Source organism: Halichoeres trimaculatus, unplaced genomic scaffold (assembly GCF_033239565.1).
Source record: "Halichoeres trimaculatus isolate MK-OKI-2021-1 unplaced genomic scaffold, fHalTri1.1 fHalTri1_scaffold_22, whole genome shotgun sequence".
NCBI lineage: Eukaryota > Metazoa > Chordata > Actinopteri > Labriformes > Labridae > Halichoeres > Halichoeres trimaculatus.
This window is the reverse complement of record NW_027437200.1, coordinates 22,680,275-22,693,154: the sequence shown is the minus strand read 5'-3', so window position 1 is coordinate 22,693,154 and position 12,880 is coordinate 22,680,275. Positions and strand designations below refer to the sequence as shown.

Here is a 12,880-nt window from a genome sequence, read left to right as displayed (position 1 = left end):
TATTCAATACACAACTCAATATGGCCTGAGGCAAAACTACATTTTATAAATTCAAATATTAACACAAGGAAGTGATTTTAGCAGCTAAGCAAATCTGTATTAATATTTCTTGTGTTTGTTTAGGAGACCGGTTTCTAGTGCCAAAATGGTCCATGGTGGTGAAGGTGAAAATGAGCTCTGGGGTCGATCTGAATCAACCTTCAATGAGTGACTCTCTGTTAAAGCAGGTAGAAAAAGAAGAGTAAAAAAGAGATCAGTGTGATAAACAAAAAGAAATGTAGTTTGAGCTGTTTGTACTTCTGTGTTCAGTTACAGAAGCAGCTGGAGGAGACGGGTGTGTCCGGAGTCAAAATCAGCTGGCGAGTTCACAAAAATGGAAAAGTCTTTCAGAGGGAACAAGATGAAAAACTAAAAAGTTCAACTCAAACCGTTGACGGTAAACAAGTACATAGACTTTGCACTGTGAATTTTATCAATCAATTGAATCATGTTTTGTCTTCTTACTTGATATGCAGGTTGTTGAAAGAAGCCGCCATCAAAATGCTCCTGGACGGTTGAATCACAGCGTATCACTGAAGAAACATACAGGCATTGGTTGATATGATAAAGTTATCCAACCAAAGGAGTTTTTTTGTCTCCAGGGTAGATTTCCAAGAAGAAAAATGTTTTTTTTTTTAATTTTACAAAAAAGAAAAAAATTTTTTGTAAGGGTTAGGTTGAAGAAGTTATGAAAAAATAACTATCTTAATGTTGATATTGTAATACTTTTTTTGTGTGTTGAAAATTGTTGAAATGTGCAAGAATTTTACTGTTTTGGCCTTATCCCCTGTGTGATGGTAATGGGAAATTTCACTTTTTTGCAGAAAATGTTGGACAAGTTTTAGGTTTGCTAACAGGTTAGCTATCATACAATGTACACAAAATGTATGTCAAAAGTGTGAAATTTCTAATAAATTAGTTAAAATATTCAAGTAGTGGCTGGTTTGGTAACGACACATAATAAACCTAACAAATCTAATTAGCATGCAATAATGCCTGTAGGTTTTTGTAAAAACTTTATCGGTCTGTACAATGTTGAGTAAGAGAGACAGCGATATTTAACTATAATTAAAAATTGAAAAAGTTGAACAAATATAAACTACATGATTCTGAAAAACAGTCTTTTTAAGTTGATATGGTGAAAAGTAAAGTCAATATTTTAATGAATTTAGCGCTTTTATTGCTTTAATGTTGAAATACCTGGATTTGAATTTTCAACACACAGGAACACGTATTAAAATATGATCGAGAAGCAGTTATTTTTTCATAGCTTCTTCAACCTAAGTGTTACGAAAACAATAACTGTTTTTTGTAAAAAAAATAAATAAATAAAAAAAATTCTTGAACATATACCCTGGGAACAGAAAAACTCCCTTAATTGTACTTCAGTTGATGATTGAATTATAAAATTAAAGTCTTACCTTTTTTTTTCACAAGTCAGAAACACCTGTCTTTTACAGCAGCATGTGGTGTTCCTCAGGGATCAATCCTCGGGCCTCGTCTTTTTAACTTTTAGTATGTTTACGCAGACGACATAACTTTTTATCTGAGTATCATGATGTGATGTGAACAAAGGGGAAACAAAATAACTTTTTGCATTTAACAGGCTTTATTATCAGGTTTTATTTTTTTCAGTTTGGCCCCTCAAAGTCACTTGTATCAAAATAAAAATCAACTTTCAACATTCAAATATATCAGGCCTTACATAGCATTTTTTAATTCTGTAGTAAAGTGCAAAATGTCCCGCCACCTGAAACTGATATTTTGGGAATAATTGATGAACTGTGCATAGGAATATTTTTTTAAACTACAGCAAAGCAAAGATAACTTGTCTATAATGGAAACACATTGCATTTCATTGTCTAGCATCATGCCAAGCAATCGTTTTAAATTAACCATGCACGCACACATCCTTACTCTTTGGCTTGCAATGTTTAACTTTAGCATGAAGAACAGATGTTTTTAGATATGTTGGCGTGTCATTAAGCGTGTTAGTCTCATGAAAAGGCTTTCTATGGTGATGAAACTTAGGGAGAGCAAGGTTTTTTCTTAAGATTGGCTCAAAAATTCAATGAAAACTACTTCTCAAGTGCTTTCTGCTTAGCACCTGTTGTATTAAAGTTTCTTGGTAAATTTCCGCAAAAATATCAGCTCAAATTTGTTAACAGATTTTTGGGAAATTTTTGTAAAATATTTAGCAAAGTGGTAGAAAATCTGGCGTAACAGGCATGCAGAGGTTTTGCCGGGATTAGAAATTGTTTCAACGCGTTTGAGTCCTTCCAGCCACATTCAGTGGGTGTACATTCAGCTTCCCGTACGTAAAGCACCGTGATGAGGTTTAGCAGAGTGTGACAGGACTAAACTTAGCTTCCAGTGTGGTGTGGGGTTACTGTCGGAGGGTCTGAGGCAAAACGTGGTAGCTGCTCGAGTCTGTAACTGTACAGGGACATTCAAAGAGAAACTCCCGTCACACGGATCGGATCCAAAGTGCTGTGGTCATTTAATGAAGTAACCTTCAGGTCGTTAAACCCCTCGCTCCTCCTCGTCCTCATCATCCTCATCATCGTCCTCATCATCCTCCTCCTCCTCGCCCTCCTCCTCCTCCTCTTCTCCTGGGCTGTAAAGATCATCAGCCAGCTCGCTCTGGTCCTGCCCTTCGTCTTCGTCGTCCTCTTCGTCCTCCTCCTCGCCCTCGCTCCTCATCTCCTCCACACTGCTGTCGTCCAGGTCGTCGTCGTCGTCGTCGTCATCGTCCTCCTCCGCCGCCTCCTCTTCGTTCTCCTCCTGATCTTCCTCCTCTTCGAGATCAGAGAGTGCACCTGGTTGACCTGGATGGAATAAATACATCTTTTGTTACCTCGTGGCATTTTCTGTTTTAGGTGCTTTTTAAATTACCGTAACTCCCCCGCTATTTGTGCAGGAAAAATTCAAACAGTTCATCAGAGAAGAAAAAAACAAGACGTACAGAGATATCCAGGGTGTTACGTTACAACATAAGAATATATCTGCAAAAAGTTCTAATCACAGGCAATAATTTATGCATTTTACAACAGCTTCTATTACCGTAACTCCTTTAATATCTGGGCTGATGAAAAAAATTCAAACAGTTCTTGAAAGAAGAGGAGATGAGCTTTCCAGGTGTGATTTGTGACTCTTTTAAAAAATAAAAAGTCCAGGTGGTCTGGATGATACTCAGGTGATAAAGGGTTTTAAACAGATGTAGAGTTATCGGGCGAATGTGTTGCACGAGCTGGTGGAGACCAAAACAGATCAAGAGAAAAAAGAAGATTGAACTTTGTCATGAGGTGATTTGTTGTCTAAAGGCGATTTGAGGACTTTCTGATTTCTGGTTAGCGTAGCGTCGCCGCCAACCTGCGTGAAGCTGGCCCCCCAACCCACGCAAAATTTCGGGAAAGTAGTCTGTCTCTCGAGCTCGGGCTTGACATTTGTTTTGGCTGCGTTGAAACAAAGTTCGTCTTGTGTCTCAACATCCTGCAACAGTGGCACTCCAGGTGCCTGAACTTTGTTTGACAGCAGCCAAAACAAATGAGGCTCACCAGCACGAGAGCATTTCTGGGGGTGACGTCATCGCCAGAAATGAAAGTGTTAATAACTTAAAAACTGTAGAAACCCTCCTTTTTTATCTGGGCTGGGGACTGACAGATGTGACCACAATGAGACACACACCTGTGTGATTTCATCTGCTGTGAGGGAGGGGGACTGTCTGTGTTTTGGATAGGGGAGGGGCTCACACACGCTGACCATTGAGGAGATCAAAACTTCAACGTCAGGCTCTAAACTTAAAGTCGCAAGAATTGTCGTCTTTAAAGAAACTCGCCAGAGGGGTCTGAAATCTAATCTTAAGAGCTCCCAGACGGCAGAACGACTCAACGCCACAGGTGCACGCTCTAACTCTGACTTGACTTCACCACTCGTCATGTCAACAACACACACGCCTCTCCACAACTGTGCCGCTGTATCCTTCGCTACATACTCGCTTCAAACTGAGCTGTAAAACGAAGAAAAAGAAAAACACGAAAAAACTGCTCCCCCTGGTGGCTAGCTGAAGAATAGGTTAAAACGTGGTCAAACTTTAAAAAATTAATACACCTGGTAGAAATGTTTCTCATATCTGATTGTGGTGGTGATTTGAAGATATCATTTGGCTGTCTTGTGTTCAAGTCCTCTTTTTCCTGAAGTTTCATTTTCATTAGTTATAAGAGGTTAAAAGCGAGGTTTTACGTAACGTATAACGATGATTGACAGCTGCTGTTCTTGTGTATTTTTTCGGGGATTGTAAAATGTGTTGGGAGGTAGAGTCAGGAAGTGATTAGACTCTCGAAAGAAAAAAAAAATCATATTTGTCACCTGGCTCCACTACTACTACTACTCCACAGACTCTGGCTCCACAACTATAACAGTCTATAGTCGACACCCAAAGCCCAGGTATCGCTATCATGACCAGAAAGGCTGGATCAGTGCATCCCTTCTTTATTCAGTGAGGTTTGGGAACCCCTGGTCTAAGGGACTTTGGGTCTATGTGCTGTAACTGGATTAATCTTCGACCTGACCCCACTGATGCAGAAGTAACTGAGCTCCTTACACAGGGTGCTGATGGCAGCCATGATGTGAGACGGGAGTTCCTCGACCATGAATTTCCTCATTTCTTCCTCCATCATCACCCCCAGGACCTCGGTCTCCATGTCCACGTATTCGGGGTAGAACATGTTTTTCTTGAACTGTCGACGACACCTACAAGAAAAAAACACATGTAAGAAACGGGTTTGGACGAAGCAATCAAAAATCTATTCATGAGGTTGACAGATAACTCAAACTAATTGTTAGTCGCAGCACAAATAAATGTAAGAGGTGAACTTACTGCCTTCCTGTTGTCTTGAAAGCCTGAAAATCAAAGGAAAAGAAAAAAGTCGACTTTAACTTTGAACAAGCAGCAGAACGTAGCGTTAGCTCAGCCCGTTTCAGGCTGGACGTCTTTACAGACTTCTCACCTCGATGAAGCGGAACGGGTCGTTCTCCTGCATGAGGCTCTCGATGCCGCAGCGGACCTCCTGCAGCCGGGCCTGGTCCTGGCAGATCCTGGAGATGTTCTTCTGAATGGCCGGCCCGTTGGTGTCGCAGTGGGTGCGCGTGCATTCCCGCAGCCTGCCCACGAAGCGCAGCACTTTGGCCTTCAGCTCGTCCTCCAGCTTGTTCAGACCCTGCTCCGAGTCGTCCATGAACTTCTGCATGACCAGGAGAATCAGAGAAAGGGTGAATGATTTTATTGAGTGAAGAAAAATAAATCAAACGACAGTCTGTGAAGAGATGTTAAACCTCAAACAGGAAGTGGCTGCTACCTTATTCTGCCTCTCCTTCTCCTTCTGCTCCTGGAGCTTCCTCTCAGCCATGCTGTACTTCCTCTCCACTCGGTACAGCTGTTTATCCAGATAAACCTACAGGAAAACACCACAGCTGTGACTTTACCTTCTGAGACACGGTAGGTCTCAGCTTCACAGTAAATAATAAGTTACACAGAGGCTGCACTCTGGACCACATTAGAAAGAGAAAACAAATGTCTCATAACTGCTCTAAAAAACAGCAAAAAACAGTAAAGACGCAAACCTCGTCAGGTCCATCTCTACGCTTATCTATTGCATTGAGTTTCAGTTTTACAGTAAATATTGAATCACACTGACGTATTCATCAGAAAAAAACATTATCTTATGATTTACCTCAGAAAATATAAATGAATAAACAGTTTGCTGATTTGTAAAAAGTAAAAATGCAGACTTTGTCAGGTCCTTCCCCAAGAAGAGACGAAACTTAAACTTGCGCTGCAGCGTTCATAGTCCACATAGAAACTTCAGGACCCACGTTTGTTCCGAGTGAAAACTGAATTTTTTTATTCATCATAATTTGCAAAAAAAAAAAAAAAAGTGCTGCAACTGCTCATTTGCTTCTGGCAGGTCTCAGTTTCACTGTAAAACGTAAGTTACACAGAAGCTTCACTCTGGTTTTTATCACAGACGTTGACTCCAGAACAGAAAGCAAATGTTTGATTTCACCAAAAAAAGAAAAAAAAAACAGGTATTTTCTGAATACACAGTTTGCTGATTTGCAAAAAAGTAAAAATGCAAACTTTGTCAGGTCCATCCCTAAAATGAAACACAAACTTTTGCAGTGCTGCTTTGCGTACAGTCCCTGAGAAACCTCTGGATAATCCGTGTGTCCAGGTCAGAAGAGTGGTTCTTTAATTAGAGGTTCATTTCATGTTCATGGGATAAACTTATTCTATTTAACAAAGTATTAATTTCACACAATGACCAGTTTTACAGTGGCTGATATTTTACTTTTATTTAATACAGAAAGTTAACAGGTTTCATCATTTATTTAGCAAAATTTGCAAATCATGTGTTGGAATTTGCAGTTTGTGAACTGTCTGGTTTCTCAAATGTCAAGTTTGCTCTTCAAAATCAACACTAGAAAACATGTTTGTGTTTATCAATTTCAGCATTATTTGTTTAAAATAATCATTAAAACATGACAAAGGTATTTTAAAAACTATTTTAATAATTGATATAGATGAAATAATTTATTTTGGGTGTGTCTGAGAAATCAGCGTCAACCATGTTCCCATTGAAAAAACCCTATAAATCAGCAATGGTTTGCTCCAAAGTCACATGACTTAAATCAGCTGAGGTCCCATCTTTTTGGTGTGAACCTTGAAGAAAGTGTGTCATGCTTCAGCTCCTCCTCATCAATAGTTCATCAGATTGATTGTCTGTACATGGGGCGCACTAACTGTTCATCAACTGTGCTGAAATGTTCCACTAATAAGCTTAAATTTGCAATCCAAGATGAGCTTAAAAACCCTGCAAAATTTAGCTTTTCACGTTCATGATTTGCGCTCTTGCTCATTAGTTTCTGGTGAGTCTCAGTTTCACAGTAAACAGTAAGTTACACAGAAGCTTCACTCCGGTTTAAATGTTCGAATGAGAGGCCCCTTCACTGCCCAAAACATTTTTATTCTTTGGCTTTTAACCTCAGGGAGACTAAGTTTCTTTGTCTGATCTTATTTACTTTGATTTGTTTTTAATACGTTTTCTTCTATGAGTGTCTGTTTTTATCTCTTTTATTTCTCAGACACACAAAAGGAAATTTTTTTGATAATTAAGTTGGATGTTGTGAAATCTAAACACAGCTACAAGCTAATCTGTTGATTCAAATATCTTCTTGAGATTTCCACCAACAGGAGCCAGACTGTTGTTGCTGGGATCTTCCCTGCCTGCTTTTGCTCTCCATACAGAGCAGTTTTCCAGCCAAACTGATGTTTTTTTAGAAAAACAGAGAGGGGATAAAAAAAAACGGCCACTTCTACCTGACAGCACTTGTACTTGTACTTGTCTAACAGCTCTGTGCACAAAGCAACACACTGGAAGCCTCTCAGCACCACGCTGAAAGCACAGGAAGTGGATCATGTGACCCTTTCAGTCATTCATTCATTCACACACAAAAAAACCTGTGAATACACACACACCAGCCAACACACACACACACACACACACTACTACGACTGTTCTTTCACGTGTTCCAGACTCAGGGACAAAACCTCAGAGACAAGAGACCGCAGCGGGCCGCCCACCTTGAAGTCCTTCATGGAGTTCTTCAGGGTTTTGATGGTGTGCCCCAGGTGACCTCCTTCGATGGTGCAGGCGTTGCACACACACACCCTGTCGTCCATGCAGAAATACCTGGAGGTGCAGAACGACCAGAAACATGATGCAGCGAAACACAAACATGGTCTTCACAGGTTTTCTGTCTGAGTGTCCAGCCTGCCTCCTACCTGTAAATCTCGTCGTGGTCGGGACACTTCCTCTTCCAGAAGTCGCTCATCGGCTCGGTCAGCGGATGCTCTCTGAAGGCGGGCAGCTCCAGGTGTGGCTTCACGTGCTCCTGGCACATGGACACCTCGCACTTCAGGCAGGTCTTCACAGCGAACGTGGACGATGCAGTGGCAGCAGCAGCAGTGGCGGTGGCGGCGGTAGCAGCATCTTCCTGCATTTCAACCGCTCCCTGAGACGTTGAAGCAGCAGAGGACCCGTCTGCTGCGTCGCCGCTCCCCGGAGCCTCGGCGCCCACTGAGGGGCAGTAGTCACAGGGAACAGCGGAGAGACTCCTGCCCTGTGTCATCGAAAGGAAAGGCGTCAGCAGTTCTTTACTTTTTAACGCTGTGGCGGCGTTAGTTGTGGCTCTGCGCCGGTGGCGGTAATCATCAGCGATGTTGGCTAGTTTGAAGTTTTTTTGGAAACTGGTGCCACAGCGGTGGCTGTCGCGGCACTCGGGGCAGCGGAGGCGGCCGCGCTCTGCTTGCCGCTTTAAGCGGTTCAGGCAGGTCTTACAGAAGTTGTGGCCACAGGGGAGCAAGTACGGGTCCCGGTACAGGTCCAGGCAGACCGGGCAGGTGAGCTCCTCTTGGAGGACCCTGGACTGCTCTGACTGAGCCGAGGCCATGTCAGGACTGAAGGATGGAGGGCAGGGAGGGTGGGAGGTGGGCGGGCGTCCTGATGTGCGCTCTGGAGGTGTCAGGCTGCAAAAGGAAAAGAACAGACAAATCAAAATGACTGAAACGCCCATTTTTTTCTTTCTTTGCACAATTACTGAAACTAATTTTCACTGAAAAACATTTTTTCTTTCACAAAACATTAAAAAATTGCCACAACAGTGTCACAGGACTCATCATGATACTGTAAACCAGAGGTCCTCAACAGGAGGTCTGCGGCCCCTGGGATGACCGTTGAGGGTCCGTGACATTTTTTGTTTGATTTAAGTTTTTTTTATATTTTCAAATAATAATTCCCAAATATTTCATGTTTACTCATGTTTAGGGGTGGGCACCTTTCACATTTAAAACGATACGGTACTGATGCCTGGTACCTGGCAATGGGTATCAGTACTCAATGGTACCAATTTTCAGTAATTTTTTTGTGTTTATGTGGTAAAAAAAATATCTTTTTTTTTTCACAATAAAACATACATTTTTTCGGTTTAACATATTTATTCTTGAATATATAATCTTGCAATGCTGTGTTCATGTCCAGCATGGAAAACCACCTACTCTTCCACTCCCTCACAGTCACAAGGATGCATTTAGGTACCTAAACATGGTACCTTTTGATTTTACATGAATCGGTACCCGGTACCAATAAAAGAACCTGATTCGGTACCCATCCCTAATCATGTTATTGTCTTTAAACACACATCAAATTCTCAAATTGTGATTTTTTAATATTTATGTTTTTTGTGATTTTTCGTTTGCTTTTTTAACACCAGGTGTTGTGATAATGTTGGATGATGATGATGATGTCTACAAAGTATGTCAGGGGCCATATTTTCCAAAAAATGCACAAACTGAGTCAGTTTCCAGGACTTATTCAGGGGATCTTAAAGTGATCCTCCGGGATTGAACAAGTTGGGTCCTATCAGAAGGTTTAGGGCAGAAATTACCCCTACAGCAGTGTTTTTGTGCAGCAGAAGCCCAGGGCGCTCACACCAAACACCCCCTCCCTGCTCCTCTGCAGGTTTCCTCTGCACTCAGACGGGGCCATATTTTACTTGACCAAAAACACAAATAAACGGACTCCCACCGAAAAACTCTGATATCGGTCTGCATTCACGCTTTATTTAGAGAATTTTCAGCGCGTTACTTTCACACAAAAACACCGCTAAATAAGGCTCTAGTTCTCATCGTGTCTCTTCGCCCTGGTAGACTACCCGCGTTTGTTTATATTTGGCACGCCGCGCTCGCAGACTGATACACTAAGCGGAGAGCCCTTCATAGCCAGCTGTGGCTCTGCAGTGGAGGTAGCACCGTTTTATGACACAATGAGAACTAGATCATAACCCAAAATTCCACGAAAGTTGGATTTTTAACCTAAATTCCCCTTATTCTCTTAATAACTTTCCAAAAACATGTATTATACTTCATATTCATGTCCATGATGCGAAAAAGGTGAGGACAAGAAGAAAATGACAGAGCACAAACACAGACAATCTACATTATGACACGACTTGAGGCAAAGTGGAAGATGGTGATGACTGCGTAGCTTTGTATTTATACGCGTCAAAAACTAGTACACATCATAGGAGCTTACAAACAAAGTGGCATAACTTTGAAACATTCTCTGATTTCTTACATTTAATTATTTATAGCCTTCGTAAAATCGAAATAACGTAAGTCGAGAACCACGTTCACGAGGACCTCCTGGATATATATATATATATATATATATATATATATATATATATATATGTCAGATACTGATAAGAAAAAAAAACAAACTCAAGACACTAATCCTTACAGGTTGTTCTTGTGGCGTAAACAACAACAACAGCAACAAAAAAGTAAAAATGAATGTAAAATAAGCCAAAAGTTTGGCATTACAGTCGTCACATTTGGGACTGTTTCCTTCTGTGTGGCAGAATAAGGCAGAAGCCACAAACTAAAGGTGCCAAAATGAACAAACTTAATACCAAACATTTGGCAACTCTTACAAAAAAACTTTTTTTTAAATCTTAGTCTGATTTTTTAATCTAAATAAACTTGCAAACAGATGAAAACACTCCTCACATGTTCTTCTCCTGTTCAACATCTGACGCATTATATCATTCAGCTCATTTTACACAGAAATCATTTTGACCTGTGTCAGATGTTTTAAAAACAAACAAAAACCTTCAAACCCCCTTTCTCCTCATGTGTCACATGTCACTTTTTCTTTATCCTCTGTCGCTTTGTTTCCTCATTTTCTGAGCCCCTCTTGTTGATTATAACCACTTCGGGGCCCCTAAGTGTTAAAGGTGGAGTATGATGATCAACCTCTGCCAGTTTGGGTTTTCAGAGGACGGACTTTGAACTGTCTGACCCAGGAAATCATCAGTATATGAGTATATATTGATCACACTTAGAAAAATAGTTTCAGCCTAAAATATGTCAAAGGTCTTTAGAGACTACCTCACACTGAGTTTGATACTTCCTGCTTCCCGTATAGGCCTGACTCTGTCATTAAAATGAAAGTATAACCCAATGTGAGCTCCTGTGTATTGACAGACTGCCTCTCAGTGCGCTAAGCTCGTTAAATCAGTGTCTTCCTAAAGGCCATGACCTCCTGTAAGCTGCCAGCCGGCTCCGTGCTGTTGACATGACACAAAAGGCGGTGCCCCAGTTACTCAGCAGTAGCCTCAATCCTTCACCTGTCTCCCCGAAGCTCACCTCCGGCCTGAGAGCTGGTTACCGCTTTAACTGCTATGATGGCTTCACTGACACTTAGTTAAAAAGGAAACCGACGCTTAGCTCACTGTACCCCCGTTAGCTGCTGTAAATTCTCTCTGAGAGATGTACACACACATACAAACACAGAGGCGGGGTGTAAACACCACTTACCTTGTGAGAAATAAGGTGAATCTGAAAAAAAGGTGAAAGACGGGATCTTTAGAGGTGTAAACGTTATTTCAGAGGCTAACCGTTACCGTCTGACATGCACCTGCCGAGCTACTGCGGCTAACGCGATAACACAGCGACCGTTAGCTCCGCTCTCCGTCCACAGTCTGCTCTGTTAGTCCGGGGAAATATTCCAGTCACAGGCCGTTTGGTTTTCCCTCTGGAGGTTTCGGCATTTGACACAAAAGAGCGTGTGAACACACACACATACACACACATACACACACCTGTGTGACGGACAAACGGACGAGCTGGACTGAACTGAGCAGGGTGATGCGGGGAAAATGATGCCTTCAAGGTCGGCTCGGGAAATCTGAAGATACACTTCCTGCATTGCTAAAGAGTCGCTTTAACCGAATAAAAACCTCCTCCATACCTTAACACAGTTTCTCTAATTTCGTAAAAACATCTTTACTTCAGTTTTAACGAAATAAAATATAAAACACTCAACCATTGATGTACAGTATTCGTTCTAAATTGGAAAATAGGCTAAATAATCCAAAAAAGAAGTGTATAGTCTGTTATATGTAATGAAATTGACATATAACAGATTGACATAAAAAATATGCCGCGTCTAAGTTAGCATCCTTCACATAGAATGGCTAAAAACACAAAGTCAAGCATTAATTTTCAATATATTGACTTTTAAAAAGTTTGCCATTTGTAAACAATTGGCGCCCACTACTTACTTCTACAGTTGCAGCCCTGGTCTCCACTGTAGCGCCATTTATATATATATATATATATATATATATATATATATATATATATATATATATATATATATATATATATATATATATATATATTAGGGCTGTGACTTCAACGCGTTAATTAGATTAATTAATTACACCGCACATTAGGGCGTTATAAAAATCACCGCAAGATTAACTCATGGGCTGCCAGCCATTTTCAGAGCATCTTGAATGATCTTTTAAGACCCAAATAATAATGTTTTCTATGACCATGTAAACACCAAAGTTACTTAAGAAGAGTGGACTCTCTTCTTTTATGTCTCTCTTCCTGTTTTTGGTCCAAAAAATAAATAAATCAAACTTTTTTGATCGTGTTTATCTCAGGTCCTCCATTCTTTGATCCTCTCCATGATCTCTGTCGTCTTTTCTCACGATGGTGCCGCTCGTTCTCTCTGAACTACCCTGACACATCCTCAGTCAGAGTGTAAGCTACCTGAACTTTTCTGACTGGCAGCGTCTCTCTGTGTCTCTGTCATCTCACATTTCTCCTCATATCCATGCTGAGCTCTCATCCAAAGAGCGCACCGCTCTCACCCACAGTAGTTTACGAGCAGGATTTTGATTGACAGGCTCCACCAGACCCCGCCTCCCT

General features: G+C 41.1%; 1 protein-coding gene across 1 annotated transcript; it reads right to left on the bottom strand.

Moving 5' to 3' along the window:
* Window positions 1-1,648: 1,648 nt before the first annotated feature.
* On the bottom strand, window positions 1,649-11,851 carry LOC141811030 (E3 ubiquitin/ISG15 ligase TRIM25). The gene is made up of 8 exons (XM_074698877.1): window positions 11,477-11,851; window positions 7,883-8,626; window positions 7,682-7,790; window positions 5,397-5,492; window positions 5,049-5,282; window positions 4,919-4,941; window positions 4,643-4,791; window positions 1,649-2,867 (listed from the first exon to the last, which is right to left on the bottom strand). Exons 2-8 carry the CDS (start codon window positions 8,548-8,550, stop codon window positions 2,563-2,565), a joined length of 1,584 nt encoding a protein of 527 aa, XP_074554978.1. The 5' UTR covers window positions 8,551-8,626; window positions 11,477-11,851; the 3' UTR covers window positions 1,649-2,562.
* Between the last annotated feature and the right edge of the window lie 1,029 nt (window positions 11,852-12,880).